The sequence below is a fragment of the Cyclospora cayetanensis genome, unplaced genomic scaffold (genome assembly GCF_002999335.1).
Source record: "Cyclospora cayetanensis isolate NF1_C8 unplaced genomic scaffold, CcayRef3 CcayRef3_contig_2, whole genome shotgun sequence".
NCBI classification, from domain to species: domain Eukaryota; phylum Apicomplexa; class Conoidasida; order Eucoccidiorida; family Eimeriidae; genus Cyclospora; species Cyclospora cayetanensis.
Window position 1 is genome coordinate 618332 of NW_020312147.1, and position 13409 is coordinate 631740.

General features: G+C 55.4%; 3 protein-coding genes across 3 annotated transcripts; 1 reads left to right on the forward strand and 2 right to left on the reverse strand.

Moving 5' to 3' along the window:
* Window positions 1–966: 966 nt before the first annotated feature.
* LOC34619741 lies at window positions 967–4032 on the reverse strand. The gene has a single exon (XM_026337683.1). It carries the CDS (start codon window positions 4030–4032, stop codon window positions 967–969), a length of 3066 nt encoding a protein of 1021 aa, XP_026193468.1.
* A 3596-nt stretch (window positions 4033–7628) lies between these two features.
* Window positions 7629–8824, reverse strand: LOC34619740. The gene is made up of 3 exons (XM_026337684.1): window positions 8377–8824; window positions 8003–8163; window positions 7629–7778 (listed from the first exon to the last, which is right to left on the reverse strand). The coding sequence occupies exons 1-3, from the start codon at window positions 8822–8824 to the stop codon at window positions 7629–7631; spliced, it is 759 nt and encodes a 252-aa protein (XP_026193469.1).
* Window positions 8825–8879: 55 nt separating this feature from the next.
* Window positions 8880–12652, forward strand: LOC34620297. The gene is made up of 8 exons (XM_026337685.1): window positions 8880–8933; window positions 9120–9242; window positions 9392–9527; window positions 9813–10111; window positions 10527–10607; window positions 10844–10964; window positions 11151–11307; window positions 12493–12652. The coding sequence occupies exons 1-8, from the start codon at window positions 8880–8882 to the stop codon at window positions 12650–12652; spliced, it is 1131 nt and encodes a 376-aa protein (XP_026193470.1).
* The last annotated feature ends 757 nt before the right edge of the window (window positions 12653–13409 follow it).

Sequence of the window (13409 nt, forward strand, 5' to 3'; positions counted from 1 at the left end):
CGGAGGAAGTGGCAACGAGCACACTACCTGCAATCTCTGCCCACTTTCCGGAGGTCTGCGAAGTGAGGAGAAAAGGGGGAGAAGTTCTTTCGCCATTATCACATAGTGACCTTCTAGCAACTTTGTATTGGGTTCGTGATTGAAAGCCCCCCAACTGGAGACCCTCCGTGGAGCGCTGCATCCGCTCTGCGGCGTCTTCGTGAGACAAGTTATCTTGATGAGGTGCGGAAATTCCCCACTATACTGCTTGGATGCGTGCATTCGCCTGCAGGTCTCCGAACGTGCATCAGAGAAGCGTTATGACAAATTAGCTGCATGAGTGGTGCAATCTTTGGCTGTCTATAGGCGCCCTCCTATTTACTGCAGAATGCAGGTTTTGGGCTTGCTTTTACAGGAAGGCACGCAGCATCCGTAGACCACACAAGCCCGTGACCCCTAGCCTTTGTACGTATAGAAGCTATCCTTTCACCGAATGCACAACACCCGTGTGGGCAGAAGCAACTTTTCAATATTTCGAGATGCATCAAATGGCCAGAAAGGGAGATCCGGAAAAGCGGAAGCAGGGACGAGCGGGACACACAAAAGCACAGGAGGTTTTAAATCACTACACTTAGAAGCAGATATACGTCTTCAAATCACTTTCGTCTCGCCAAGCGCCACTCCAACTACAGTAAAAAGTCTCGATCCACACGGCACAGTTTTCTGGCCTTTCTGCCAGTGCAAAATGCGGCGGATTAACATTTGACTAAGAAGGAGCGAAGGCGCCACAGAGAGCAGAGTCGCTGGCCCTCGAGCACAGGGCACCAAGCACGTGCAAAAACCCCTTGGCGAACGCTAACAAGCATCTATCCACAAAGCGACCAGCCATCTAGCAATAGCCAGATAATCTCTCACGCAGGCAAGTAGATAGCAGAACGGGCTGATATCTTAATACCCGCACTGGCTGGTAGAAAGCTTTTTCGCAGATTAGGGCTTGGGCGAGGTCTCTCCACACGGACGCCTTTGTTGTTGCGTATGGGGAGACAGGGATATCGCAGCTTCTTCCTCTAAGCCCTGCGGCTGTTCAACAGGCGAACATGCCACATGGCTTATTTCCGCTGTTGCTGTAACAGCGGGATACTCAGCAGGAAGACGAAGTGCAGTCTGCTCGGTATTTGTTTGAACTGACCCTGCAGTTGACCCGTCGTTGCTGTGGCTGTTGTTGCTGCTGCTCGTATGATTACTGCACTTCGTACCAGCTATTGTGGTTTCCTGCACAACAAGTCCATTGCCATCTGTTGTTTCAGCATTAGCAGGAACAGCCGCAGGAGGATTCTCCGCGGGCGCAAGTGCCTTCCGCGATTTGGCATGCAGCTGCAACAGGATATGCGCTTGGGGGGCCGGGCACACGCAACGGATGTAGTTCTCCACAAATTCCCAGTGCCTGTACACTATGATCTGGGCTAGAGTGTGCAACAGCGACTGTAGAGGGGGCACCAAGGCCAGCAGGCGCCAATAGGGCAGGTGTGGGGGAAGCAGTAGTAAAGGCTGTTCCTGCTGTGGCTCCTGCTGTAAAATTTGCTGCTGCAGCTGCAGGGCGCTCTCAGGTGCAAGCACATTAGTGGTGCACATCAAAGCAGCCCCCAAGAGATCTGCTAGGTTCTCAGAGAAACCCTGACGAGCTGCGGCGTCGTCCGCTGGAGGTGATGTAGTTGATGCCCCCTGATTAGGTGGCAGCTGTAAGGCTTCAGGGGACTCACCTGCCGTTGTGGCTGCTGGAGGACCTGCTGGTGCTGGTTTCGCTGAGGGCTTCTTGGAGAAAAATACTTCAGGACTAGTTGCAGGAGAACACGTGGTGGTGGCAGGAGAGCTGCTGGTGGGGAGGGTGCTACTGCTACAAAAAGCGACAGCGCTACCTTCCTGTTGAAGCTGTTCCTTCCCGTTCCTCTGCATTTTTTGCGGGTACTCCTCTACGTGCTGTTCCTCGTGTTTTTGCCGCTGTTGCTGATCGGAGTTTGGCTGTACTCCGGGGAATATCCGAGATAGAAGTTCGAGTTGACTTGGTGCAGAGTTCGTGGGGGCGCTGTTTGGGAGCACTTGCTTGCCATTTAGGAGCGCAGACGAAAGCAGAGCAAGCATATCAGCCAAATGCTGCTGGTCGCAAGCGCAGGGATGCGTGATACAGCAGCAGCGGAAGACGTCAAAAGGCCTCAGAAGAAGGGCCTGCAGTGCTGCTTCGTTGTCTATGACCACATCGCTATTCCCGCCGTTACTGCTTCCCTGGCGGGGCAACACGATTGGGAGGGACGAAGGGCCAGTGGCGCTAATGAGGAACTGTAGATACAGTGGAATGGGCAACTGCAGCTGTGTGACCGCCGCCGCCAGTTTTTGATGATTAGCGAGCAATAAAAAGGCCCGGCGCACCGCGTCCTCAATCCCTGGGCGTAGTTGCTGCTGCGGCGGTAAAGGAGCACTTGCAGATTTTGCGGTGCCCTCTTCATCAATTTTGAGCCGCTTTGGAATCCTCATCTCTTGGCCTTCTTGTAATGCAAAGTGTTCCTGCAGGGGTCCTGTTTGCTGCTCAGAGGCACCTGCTGCCAACTCAGGCGCCGGTCCGTCTGAAACTTCTGGCTGTGCTTGTCCTGGTGCTGTGGTGGGCACTGCCTGCAGCCGTAGACAAGCCGCCGCTGTAGGTTCAGAAGATGTGCATGCGGCCGTCAAAGAATGCTCAGCGTAGCTTTTATTGCCGCTAATGGTACCCCTGTCGGTGTGTTCCCCTGCTTGTGCTGCAGCTGGGGGTGCTGCTTCTGCTTGCTCGGCGCCTTCAGTTGGCGCAGCAGGATTTTTATCCCGGCTGTTAGTGTGCTGAAAAAAGACAACGGCCTTTGCAGTTGCTGCCTTCAGGCGGTACAGCAGGAGAGAGGTGCTGCGTGTGAGCTCCAACACGATGCGACTAACAACCAGCAACTGCGAGGGAGGTCCTGCAGACGCAGCGGCGCTTCCCGGGAAACCGCCGAGTGCAGGCAAGGGTCCCACCGCCAGCAATTCTCCCCCATCACAATTAAAGGTCCCCGCTGCAGTCTCTCCTTCGCCTTCTGCTGCTGCCGCTGCTCCCACGGGGGAAGTTGACTGCGCAGGAGCTGCCAGCATGCTGCCCATCTCCACTCCTCCCCAGTCGTCGCCCGTGCTGCTACTGCTGCTTACCTGCAGGGTAGGCTCTCGCAACATGAGTTCCCAAGGCATCATCGAGCACTTTTGGGGGCTATTTTGTGGACAGGAGGGCTCCTGGACCTTCTCCCGTGCAAACTCTTTTAGGAAAGACTCGAAACAGAGAGCAATATCTTCTGAAGGCCTGGCCTGATCCATCTCGATGGGCGCTTCCTGGGGAGAGCCAAGCCTCTCCAATGCAGAGCGCTTCCTTCTCACGTCATCGGTAGCTCGTTGAGATGTCTTCTTACCGTGAACGTGCTGCGGCTGTACCTCGGGGGCGCTCTGTTGCAAGGGTATGCTGCGCTCTTGCAACGCCGAAATGGGGTTTTTCAATGGATTCCATGAGTTCCTGGGAGGAGCACCTTCAGACCCGCCGCCTGCAGCTGCCGCAGAAACAGCAGTCCCAGCAGCGTGCCTGCGGATCTGAGGCTTATTACTCTTCGGCGTGTCCACCCTTCCAGAGATATCCCCCCGTTGATTACTCGTGTTCGTCATTGCATGTGGGCCCCTCCTGGTTTGCATTCCTCTCAAAAGGCCCTTATGTTCGGGCACGGGAGACGGATCAGTGGCAGGAAGCCGGCAGTCGGACGGTGCGTTGGATTGCTGCTGATGGCGCTGCTGCTGCTGCTGCCGCAGCAAGGCTTGCACCTGGCGGCCGTCAGAGAGTGGGTCTTGCGGGGGCTGTTGCTGCCCCTGTTTCTGCTGCTGCTGCTGGGGAATCTGTGACAGTAGGTGCTGCTGCTGCTGAGGGAGCGCCTCGTACGTGTCTACATACGCCGCAAAGCCCCGCGCCAACGCATGCGCAGCCTCGTAGCCGTAGAATTTGGCACTGTATGTCCGCATCCGCCTTTTCCCACTCATGTAGTAGCGCACCCGCCACTCCTGCTTCGCAACGTGGTAATGGGGCTTGTTGCCGCCCAGTGTCACGTCCATGCGCTGCGGAGTTCCCTCTTGAGGCAGGATAGCCACGGGGAGCTCTGGAGGCGACGTGGTTCTTCTTTCGAAGGCTGGAGGTGACCCTGAACACGAGGCAGGATTGAAGGCCCTTATAGGAGGCCCCAGAGGGCCGTTTACAGGGCTTTCCCCCCCGTGAGGCATATTGCACGACGCTTGCCTTGATCCTGCTCCGCGAACGCTCTGAGATTCACCGGAGATGGACCCCCTCGGGAGGCACTCGCTGCTGGAAGAGTCGCTGCTGCATCGCACGGCTCCTCCAGTGCGTTCCTGATCCCATGCGTTTGCCACTTCGAGCCCCTCAAAGCCTCTTTCGCGCCCCCAACCGGGGGTCAAAAACTGAGCGAGGCCGGCATTTTCGAGCTGCTGCTGCAGCTCCTGCTGTAGTTGCTGTTGCAGCTCGCTGCTCCCCAGAACCTGGACCAACGCCGGTGACAGAGCTGCCTCTCCTAAGGAAGAAGCCAAGGCTTTCAAGGAATCCAGGGAGGGAGTTGGTGCCTCCGAGAACTGCGGATTACCTGCCATCAGTGCTGCATTGATGAGAGGGTCCTTTTCGTAACGGAGGTCGGCCTGCTGCAAAGGCTACACGCATACACACACGCGTACAATGAAGGGTGAGACGTCTACAAAGCACCGTCAGAAAGAGCAGGGAGACTGCATTGAAACTAGATGGGGAATGAGTTCTGCCACATGAGGCCCACCGCGGCAGCAGGTGTTGCACACCGGCGGATACGACTTTTGTGACCCTCGGCACCAGCAGCCGCAGCTGCTGCTGCTCGCTGTCGGTGCCGCTTCTGCCGCTGCTCCTGCAAAGCCAGAAGCAGCCGCTGGTGCTGCGGCTGCAGAGGGAGCAGGGGATGCTGCGTGTTCTGCTGCTGCCCCGCCGTTAGCAGCAGGTCGGCGAGGGACAGATCGGCCGACGCTGCTGCCGCCGCAAAAGGCGTAGCATCCTCTGGTTTTATGGCTGAAGCAGACATTGTCGCCGGTAGGCCTTGCGCTGTAAAGAGTGCCGATAGGGGCCTCTAGAGTGCAGAGGGTCGCAAGGAGCACAGCGCGGGTGCCCCTCCCCTTAATTCCCGAGGGGAAGGAAGGAGAGGGAGTAAAGGCACCCTAGAGAGGACAACTGAAGGAAGGAGGACGCGAAGGGAGCAGCGGCGAGAGGGGCAGAGTCAAACGTTGCGATGCCTTGAAGGAGGACCTCGGAAAAGCCGTAGAGGCCGTTGCGTGTGTAACCCTGAGTGCTGCTCGAGCACCAGCTCTTCTGTTCTCCTAGCCAAAGACAAAAAGGAGAGCCGACCCAAGTCGGCGCGGAACGTCAATGAACGAGGAAAAGACAACGGACAGGATCGGCTGCAGGCCTTTGGGCGTGCGTCGGCAGCGGTCCAGGGGGGTAGCTGGAGGGGGGCAGAGAAGGGGCAACGTGGGACCGTTGTATTTCGACTAGCGCATCTATAGGGTGTTAATTGCATCTGGCATTTTATTAAACCTTTAAAAGTAAAAGAAGGCTACGAAAGAAGAGGACCTTTTATCTCTCTCTCTCCCCCTCGACGTGCCGCCTCGCCGCCGGGACCGCTTGGGGTCCAGGGGAACCGGCAGTCTGCTCGGTGCAACACGAGCCCGCGAAATAGACATGTGAATCTCATGAAAATATTAAAAGCCATAAAGGAACCAGCAGAAATGTGCAGCGCCTAAGGAGCGGAAGGAAAATGGGAGGAAGTTGGAGCAAACCATGAGCGGAGGGCCGGCCCTCCCTGCCTTGCCTCGTTTCACAGGCGGCCACCGAGGGAGCTCCGCGAACGATCATGCAGAATTTGTCGTTTCGGCTTGCTAGGAATAGCATTTGTTTGAGGTCGCAAGCTAAGCTGTCTCACGTTTCTCAGTCCTCTGCTGCCTTTCACCCGCCTTTCGACAGTGCTCACTGCATAGGACCCCGCGCCGGCGGGCAGCGGCCGGCTGCCGCCGCAACGCGTAGCGGACGGGGTCAAACGCAACGGTGCACGACGGACCAGCTTGATTTATCTAGAAAAACACTGATATAGACGCATGGATATTCGTGTCCAGGAAGACAAGCTGCCGAAAGAGATAGGCGGCCACTGACCGAGGAGTGATTACGCATTTACGCGCGTAAATTATAGCCTGGAAAGGCAACAGAAGATCCCGAGAGAGCTCGGCACACCTCTGCGTTCCAGTGTAACCCTTTGCTAGGGGAGATCTAGAAAGTGCGTGCCACCAAATTAGTGAGCGGGCGACACAAGCAGCGCACCCCATGAATCACGGCGGAATCGCTGCTCAAGATAATACTCGCAACCCCCTCTCTTTGCATGAGAAGGCCTCCGTCGGAGATCGACACCCAAAGTGCATAAGAAAACACGCTCATACGGACTGTGTGCTCGTGCCACGACACACAGGCGTAGGCGTGCACCGCAACACAAGAACCCCAGTGGGGACTGACCACGCGCTACATACAACACAAAGCCCTCTAGCGAAAACGTAGCCCATGCCGCGACCTCAGTCCACCCACCCGAAGCTCGTTCTTCCTATCCTACACACAGAAGGCGTGCCGAGGTACTCCCAGGGAAGAACAACCGGCAAAGAAAGGCGGGCAGACAGAGTTAGCTACGCAGTTTTAGTACCTCCATTCCTCCCCTTTACGCCTCCTGAACTGCATCTCGGCGCTGTTTTCTGAAACCCTCTTTCCACAAGCTCTAGCATCAACTATCTTCACTGGCCCTTCACCCGCTGGATCTACTCCCTATACACCTCGCCGTTCTCTCTCTATCTCTACGCGCTACCCCTCGCCTCTCTCATCTATCAGCCTGTCTGATGTAACGCTCTCCGGTGCCTGTAGTCTCAACGAAACACTTTAAGTAGTCCTCCACGTTGAGTCCGACAAGAGAAACCATCCAATGCAAACCGTCAGCCACCACCTCACAGCTCTTCCTTCCCTTCCGCCCCTCAAACAAAACAGCAGCAATTTCGTTGCGCCCCAACCCACGTCCCACAACAGCGCGAATGCGCGAGTAGGAGGTGCCTTTAGATGCGCCTCTTTGGATGGACTCGCAGCGCACTTCCGCGAATACACGTATGCTTATATATAAATATATGTTTATATTGGTGTATATCGAACTATACGTAAACATCCATGGTGTCGTTTACGCGGATGCACTCCTGTTCCCCCTTTTAAAGCATCATCACGATCATCCTAGCCCTGCCACCGTTTGCCCTTGTCCTTTCCAGGAGTGCCGTGTGAAGGTAAAACAAAAGGAGAAGATAAAGTGGATCGCGCAAAACATGTGCGTCGCTCTGCCCGTCCACCTAAACCTGCCCAACCCCACCTCCACACACAATACCACCCGCCTCGCGCATCCAACATCACGCCATGGAGTTTACTACCGCACCCTACCCTTCTCCTCTAGCAGCAGCAGCAGCATCCTCGCCCCTCCCCCGTTGCTCGTTTTGCTTCAACATTTGCTACTACCGCCTCCTCAGATCCTCGCGTCATATCCCTCTGCAATTATTTCACTCGCGCTGCGTTGCGGTGCCGCTGCCCGCTCGGCTGCAAAACCTTGCTGGATCACCTGCCCCTTCCACTCCTGCCAAGCTGTTGCTTTCGCTTCCTCCTGCAGCCCCGACGCCTGTGCACGTACAGCGAGAGCATCAGCACACCGCCAACATTTAAAACTGGGGAGCTCAGGCAGGCAGAAAAAGGCACTCCGATCCACGTTAAATACACAGCTAAGGAAGCACAAAACAGTGCCCGGAACACATACATCGAAGCCCCATCACAGCACCGCCAATGCACTCCCTAAAAAAACATGGCCTTCTCCTTTCTCCCTCTTCCTTCCCCCCTCTTTCTCACCATAGGTTCGTCTGCTTGCTGTGCATCGATGACGCCCAAAAAGTCTGCATGCCTGCCCATCAGCTCCTCCCGAATCTCCACCTTCTCCCCATCTTCAGCGACTGGTCGGTACTCCGGAAGGCCCTTTTGCACGGAGGGCAGGCCGCCCCCCCCCTCCCCGACTGCCCCTCCCCCACCACCAACCCCACCCCCTCCAGCTCCCCCACTACTACCGGCGCCTGCGCCGCTCGCCAGACTTCCAGCAGCAGCGGCAGCGCCCCCGCCATCGAAAGCGCCGACTGTGCCGCCACTACCAGCAGCTGCGGCAGCAGACTGCTGCTGCTGCGGCTGCTGCTGCTGCTGCGAGGGAGCCGCCGATACGGGAGCACACGCGCGCCTCTCGCCGTCATCCGAATCGGAGTCGCTGCTGCTGGTGGTTGAACTCAAGGAGTCGCTGCTGCTGCTGCTGCTATCGCTGCTGTTATCGCTGCTATCCGAATCGTGTCCTCCCCGGCGAGCAGCAGCAGCGGCGCCGCAGCCAGCAGCAGCACCTCCAGAGTAGCCTCGCCGCCCATCGAGACGGCTCCCCGCACCGCCTGGGGGGGCCCCCTGGACTTCCCCCGTAGGGGGGCCCCCCAGGAGGCCCCTGCTGATGAGCAGCTCCCGGTTCGCCCTCGCCATGCTGTTGACGTAGGCGAAGAGCCGCTTCTGCTTTTCGATAGACAGCAGCTCCGTGTCGAAGGAGAAGGTGCTATCCAGCATGTGGTCAGACGCCAAGATTCCCAAATCATCCTGAATAAGCTCCAAGGCTGCTCGCCGCTGCTCCGGAGAGAGCATCGCCATGTGGACCTCCAGCGTTCTCCTCTGACTGCTGCTCAGCGGCTTGTCGTTCACGCCAATGCGTGGAACGGGAGGGGGAGGCAGCACCACTCCGTCGGCTGGAGGCTCGAAGGTTTGCACGCTTTCCAGACCCCCTCCGTAGGCGGCGCCACTAGGGGGCCCCCCCCCCCCCCCCCCCCCCCCCCGTAAATGTGTCGTTTCTTGCGCGAATCAGTACCGCTGTCTCTATGACCTCGCCGTTCTATCTGGCCTTGATTCCTCGCATTCTTCACTCTCTCTCTCTCTGTCATCGCTGCAGTCCTTTTGGATTTCGCTCTTTCTGGGGTTGGCAACAGTTCCAGCGCATGATCTCCTCCAGCCCTCCCGAGTGGAATCGCTGCTGCATGCGCGTCCGCAGAATCTCGAGCTGCTTGTTCGCAAGGTATACGACTTAGAATCAGGCTCCGAAGAGGCTTCAGCAGCTTCCCTTCCTCCATAAAGACTTCCTCTGAAGGCGCTCTTCAGTGCCTCGCGGGGCGGTACAACGAGCCGACCTAACGGCTTTCCTGCGGATGCCTTTTTGTTTTGCAGCTTATCCAATACCTCCAAATGCTTTGTCGTATTGGCAGTCGGACTCATCTGACACATCCCGAAGAAGACTCTCTCCTGAGCTGCATTTCTCTCTTCTCCCGCATCCTCTCGATCTGCATCGTGGAGCCGTCTGTCGGTACGCAGCTACTCGTGTACAGCCGTAGCCTTTTGCATGTTTTTGGCCTCGCTGGAGCGCGAGATCCTCGAAAAATTCATGAAACTGAACTTGGAAAGCAGGAAAAGCAAAATTGTTCATGGCGTGTCGCGAGAGAGCTGCCTCTACCGTAGCCATCAGGTCTCTTAGAGCTTTAGCTCTTAAGAGGAGAGGAGGAGGGCAGAAAGGGGTGACGCGCAGAGAAGCGCCGGCCGCTTTCGAGCCAAGAAATTCTTGCGCTCAGACATTTTACGCTGTGCAATGCAGAGGCAGCTTTGTTCTGGAGGCCTATTCCTCAGACAGCTTTTGCAGAAGAGCTGCAGCGGCTGCAGATACAGCGGCAGCCTTACGAGCTACAGGATGCGCAGCAACAGGATAAGCAGCAACAGGATGCAGAAGAGCCGCAAGAGCATCTGCAAGAGCAGCCGCAAGAGCAAGATTCAGAGCAGCAAGGAGAAGAGCAGCACCGGCAGCAACAGCAACAAGACTCTCCAAAGGCAGACAAGGAATCTCAAAGCCCTACACCTTTTGAAGGCGCAACACGGTGTACAACTCTGGCGAATGAGGTGTGGCAGAAGGGATTTTTGCACTTCTCAAGGCACTTGCGCAGCGTTCGGTTAGCTACTTCTTTTGGGATATGGGCATTGACGACTCTTCTTACTTCCGTAATATTTTCCCAAGGGCTTGAGGGAGTATTGCGACTTGAACCTATGTGTGTGTATGTAGGAGTGTATGTATGTGTGTGTGTATGTAGGAGTGTATGTGTGTGTGTATGTAGGAGTGTATGTATGTGTGTGTGTATGTAGGAGTGTATGTAGAGTGTATGGATGTGTGGGTGTGCGTGTATGATGTATGGGCATGTGCATGGATATGTGTGTGGGTGTGGGTGTGCGTGTATGGATTTATTTATAGATGTGTATATGTGTATATATATATGTGTATATATATATATGTATGTACGCGTGTGTCTGTGTGATTTAGCTCATGAATACTCTGGCTCGATTATTGTTTTTGAACGGCTTCTCTGTGAACGCCCCTCGTGCGTTTTTGGCAGAAGGCGAGGTGAGTAAGAGGCTTCAGAATTCGCTGCATGTGTTCTGAATTTGGGGCTTTCGTGGATGGCTGTAGGCTGCCGTTTGGGGGGAGAAAGGAGGCTGTTTGTGTCTGGTAGGTTGAATTTTCTGTGCGCGGTTGTTGCTTGCACCTTCTCCGGCTTCGGGGGTAGGCCTGGGGTGTTTCCTGTCTTCTCCACAGGAATATTTCTGGTGCCTTTTTTCTGTCTGTCGCTTCGATATTAGGAGCCGACAACGCACATTGTGGACAGCCGTTTTCTCTGGTGTGGGGGCATTGGCTCGGAGCCAGCCTCACCCTGTCCTACCTTGAGTTGCATGTTCACGAACAGGACGCAAATTCTCAGGTGTCTGCTTCTCTGTTTTTCTGGATCGTTATCCAAGGTACCCGCGTGCTTCGTGCGTGCTTGCTAGAGTCTCGGGAAAGGAAGGCGCAGACCCTCTTTGCGCCAGGAGTATGCGGCGCAGCCTTGCCTATGCACTTGCTAATTCGCTCTGCCTCAAGCGGCAAGGGGAACTGGGGCCTTTTAGCGAGGTGCTGCGTGTGTGCAGACAATAGATGATTACCTGCGCCAAGAGCCGTCGTGGCTGGCTGTGTTTACCGCGGGCCATGCGCCTTACACCGCGAACCTCTTCTGCTCCCTCCTAAGCTCTGTTGTCACTTACGATCCTGTTGGATATGTACGATTCGGGTTGGAGGAGGGAGGGAAGAAGGGGAGGGAGGGAGGGAAGAAGGGGAGGGAGGGAGGGAGAGGGGCATGTTTTGTCTGCCTGAGGCTGAGCGGCGTGCCTGCGCTCCCTCTGCCCGTCAGAACAAGCTACACTCACGCATACACCGACCTGGTGTCGTGGTGTGAGACTCAGGGTTTGCCTTTGGGAAATCTCTTCAGCAAGTCGGAACCAGAAGAATTCGTGAGTGCGGCTCTCGAGTTGCTTCTTGTGCTACTGGATTACAATCCGTCCGTCTTCTCGGAGGCGTCTGCAGCAGGTCAGCTGCTCTCTAGAAGACTCGTATCTCTACATGGATGTATATATGTGTAGATATAGATACAGATGCATGTGTGTGGGGAGGCTGAACGTCTTGGCTCTTCGTCCTATGGACGAGCATCGGGAGAAAGGAACGCCTTTCGCGCATAAAGATAGAAAGCATCGGCTCTACAGCCTTTGCCGGCGTGTTTCAGGGAAAGGGTTGGTAGCCAGGATGTGCGATGCTTTTCTGTACTCCTGCAAGCGATGTATATTGTATGTTGGTGATTGAGCGACCCCACTGCAGCGGCTTTTCCCCAAAATTGTGCATTCTATCTATTCTATCTGAAAGAACGTGTAGGGGGGGGAGGGAGGCATTGATCTCAAGTTCAGCTCATTCGCTTTGTCGCTCTTTCCCCCCTTAATAGGGCCTCTCTCTTGGCTATTTTGATGTTTGCATCCTACGTGCCTGGGGCATGCGGAGGCGTGCCTCCTCCGCATATTTCTCAAAGGCCGTCTGCTTGCTTCCTCCGTCTTGAAACCGTTGGTCAAAAGTTTTCCTACCCCATGCTTTCTCTCGTGTGTGCCTGCCTGTCTGCGCGCACTCCTCCCTCACCCCTCAGGAGATCCTCCAGAAGTGTCCGCCCCAGCCCCGTACGTCGTTCTGCATGCACCTCGCTATACGGCTATCTAAATTCCATTCCTAGGCGTGTATAAACATGCACACATACAGAGATAGATAGCTGCCCGTGTAGGGGAGCTCGCTCTGGCCTCTCCCGCGTCGCTGCCTCCTGACACTGCTGCAAAACAAACGCCCTCCTACCCCGACAATCGTGTTCACCTGGAGACTGCTGCACACTTTTCCGACTGCTGCCCATGTGGGATTTTTGCCTGCCTTTTGTCCTGCTTAGCCGCTATTTATCCCCCTATTTGCACATGCACGCCGCTGTGGTAATTGGTGCTCCCCTGGTGGCCCTTGCAGCTGCAGCAACGTCTTTAGACGGGTTCTCTCTGGACTGCGAGACGAATCCGAATTCGCGCTTATTGCTGAGGGCATGCTGCGCCTCCTGAAGACATGTGTAGACGAAAAGAGAACGCGATTGCCGCAAAGCAGAAAAGCTGTGGGTGCCAAGCTGCTGCTTCTGTCTGCTGCTTCTGCTTCTGCTGCTGTCTCTAATATTAGTGTGTTCATTGTGTGAGAGAGCTCGCCTCGTTGAGGCACACTGTCTAGCGGAGAGGCTTCTCGATGCGCAGTGGTGCGTAGAGGTTCATCGGTGCGTTCTTGTTGATTCAGTTATGCTTCTCTCGTCAACTGCATGCATGTGTATATCCACATGTCTGCCAGTCCGGGAATCGGTGTTTGCGCAGTGCACTTCCCACGATGATGCGATATTTGTATCATATGATGATGCGTTCTTTCCGATTCAGTCCAGGCTTGTGTGGAATGCGGCGGGGTAGAGCGCCCCCCCCTCCTGTTATGCGATCCAGTATAGATGCATTTGCACCAAAAGACTGCCAGCATGCATCCACACTACAGAGGATTGTGGCTACTACTGCTCTGTCTCTGTGTGCATGTGCATGTGAGCTGGCTGCTTTCATCGCGCGTGAAGCCATAAAAAACGCCTTCCATCGCTCCTGCTGCGTCTCCTTGGGGTGGTGTACAGACTCTCTGTTTTCCCGACGATGTTATACATAAATATATAAATATATATACATTTTCTTTGTGCATGTATGTATGCGTGTGTGTATGTATGTGTAGGTGTGTGTGTGTGTATGTGCATGTGTTTGCATATGCATGTGTGTATGTGTATATATGTGTATGTATGTG

What these genes read in the sequence shown, in the direction of transcription:
- LOC34619741 (XM_026337683.1), bottom strand. Translation starts at nt 4,032, where the DNA reads ATGCGGACATACAGTGCCAAATTCTACGGCTACGAGGCTGCGCATGCG.
- LOC34619740 (XM_026337684.1), bottom strand. Translation starts at nt 8,824, where the DNA reads ATGGCGATGCTCTCTCCGGAGCAGCGGCGAGCAGCCTTGGAGCTTATT. An exon ending in TTCGGATGACGGCGAGAGGC is followed by an intron (nt 8,164 to 8,376) that starts GCGCGTGTGCTC and finishes GGGGAGGGGCAG; the next exon opens with TCGGGGAGGGGGGGGGCGGC. An exon ending in AGCAAGCAGACGAACCTATG is followed by an intron (nt 7,779 to 8,002) that starts GTGAGAAAGAGG and finishes GTACGTGCACAG; the next exon opens with GCGTCGGGGCTGCAGGAGGA.
- LOC34620297 (XM_026337685.1), top strand. Translation starts at nt 8,880, where the DNA reads ATGCGTGGAACGGGAGGGGGAGGCAGCACCACTCCGTCGGCTGGAGGC. An exon ending in CAGGACGCAAATTCTCAGGT is followed by an intron (nt 10,965 to 11,150) that starts GTCTGCTTCTCT and finishes CCTTTTAGCGAG; the next exon opens with GTGCTGCGTGTGTGCAGACA. An exon ending in GTTGGATATGTACGATTCGG is followed by an intron (nt 11,308 to 12,492) that starts GTTGGAGGAGGG and finishes TGTCCTGCTTAG; the next exon opens with CCGCTATTTATCCCCCTATT.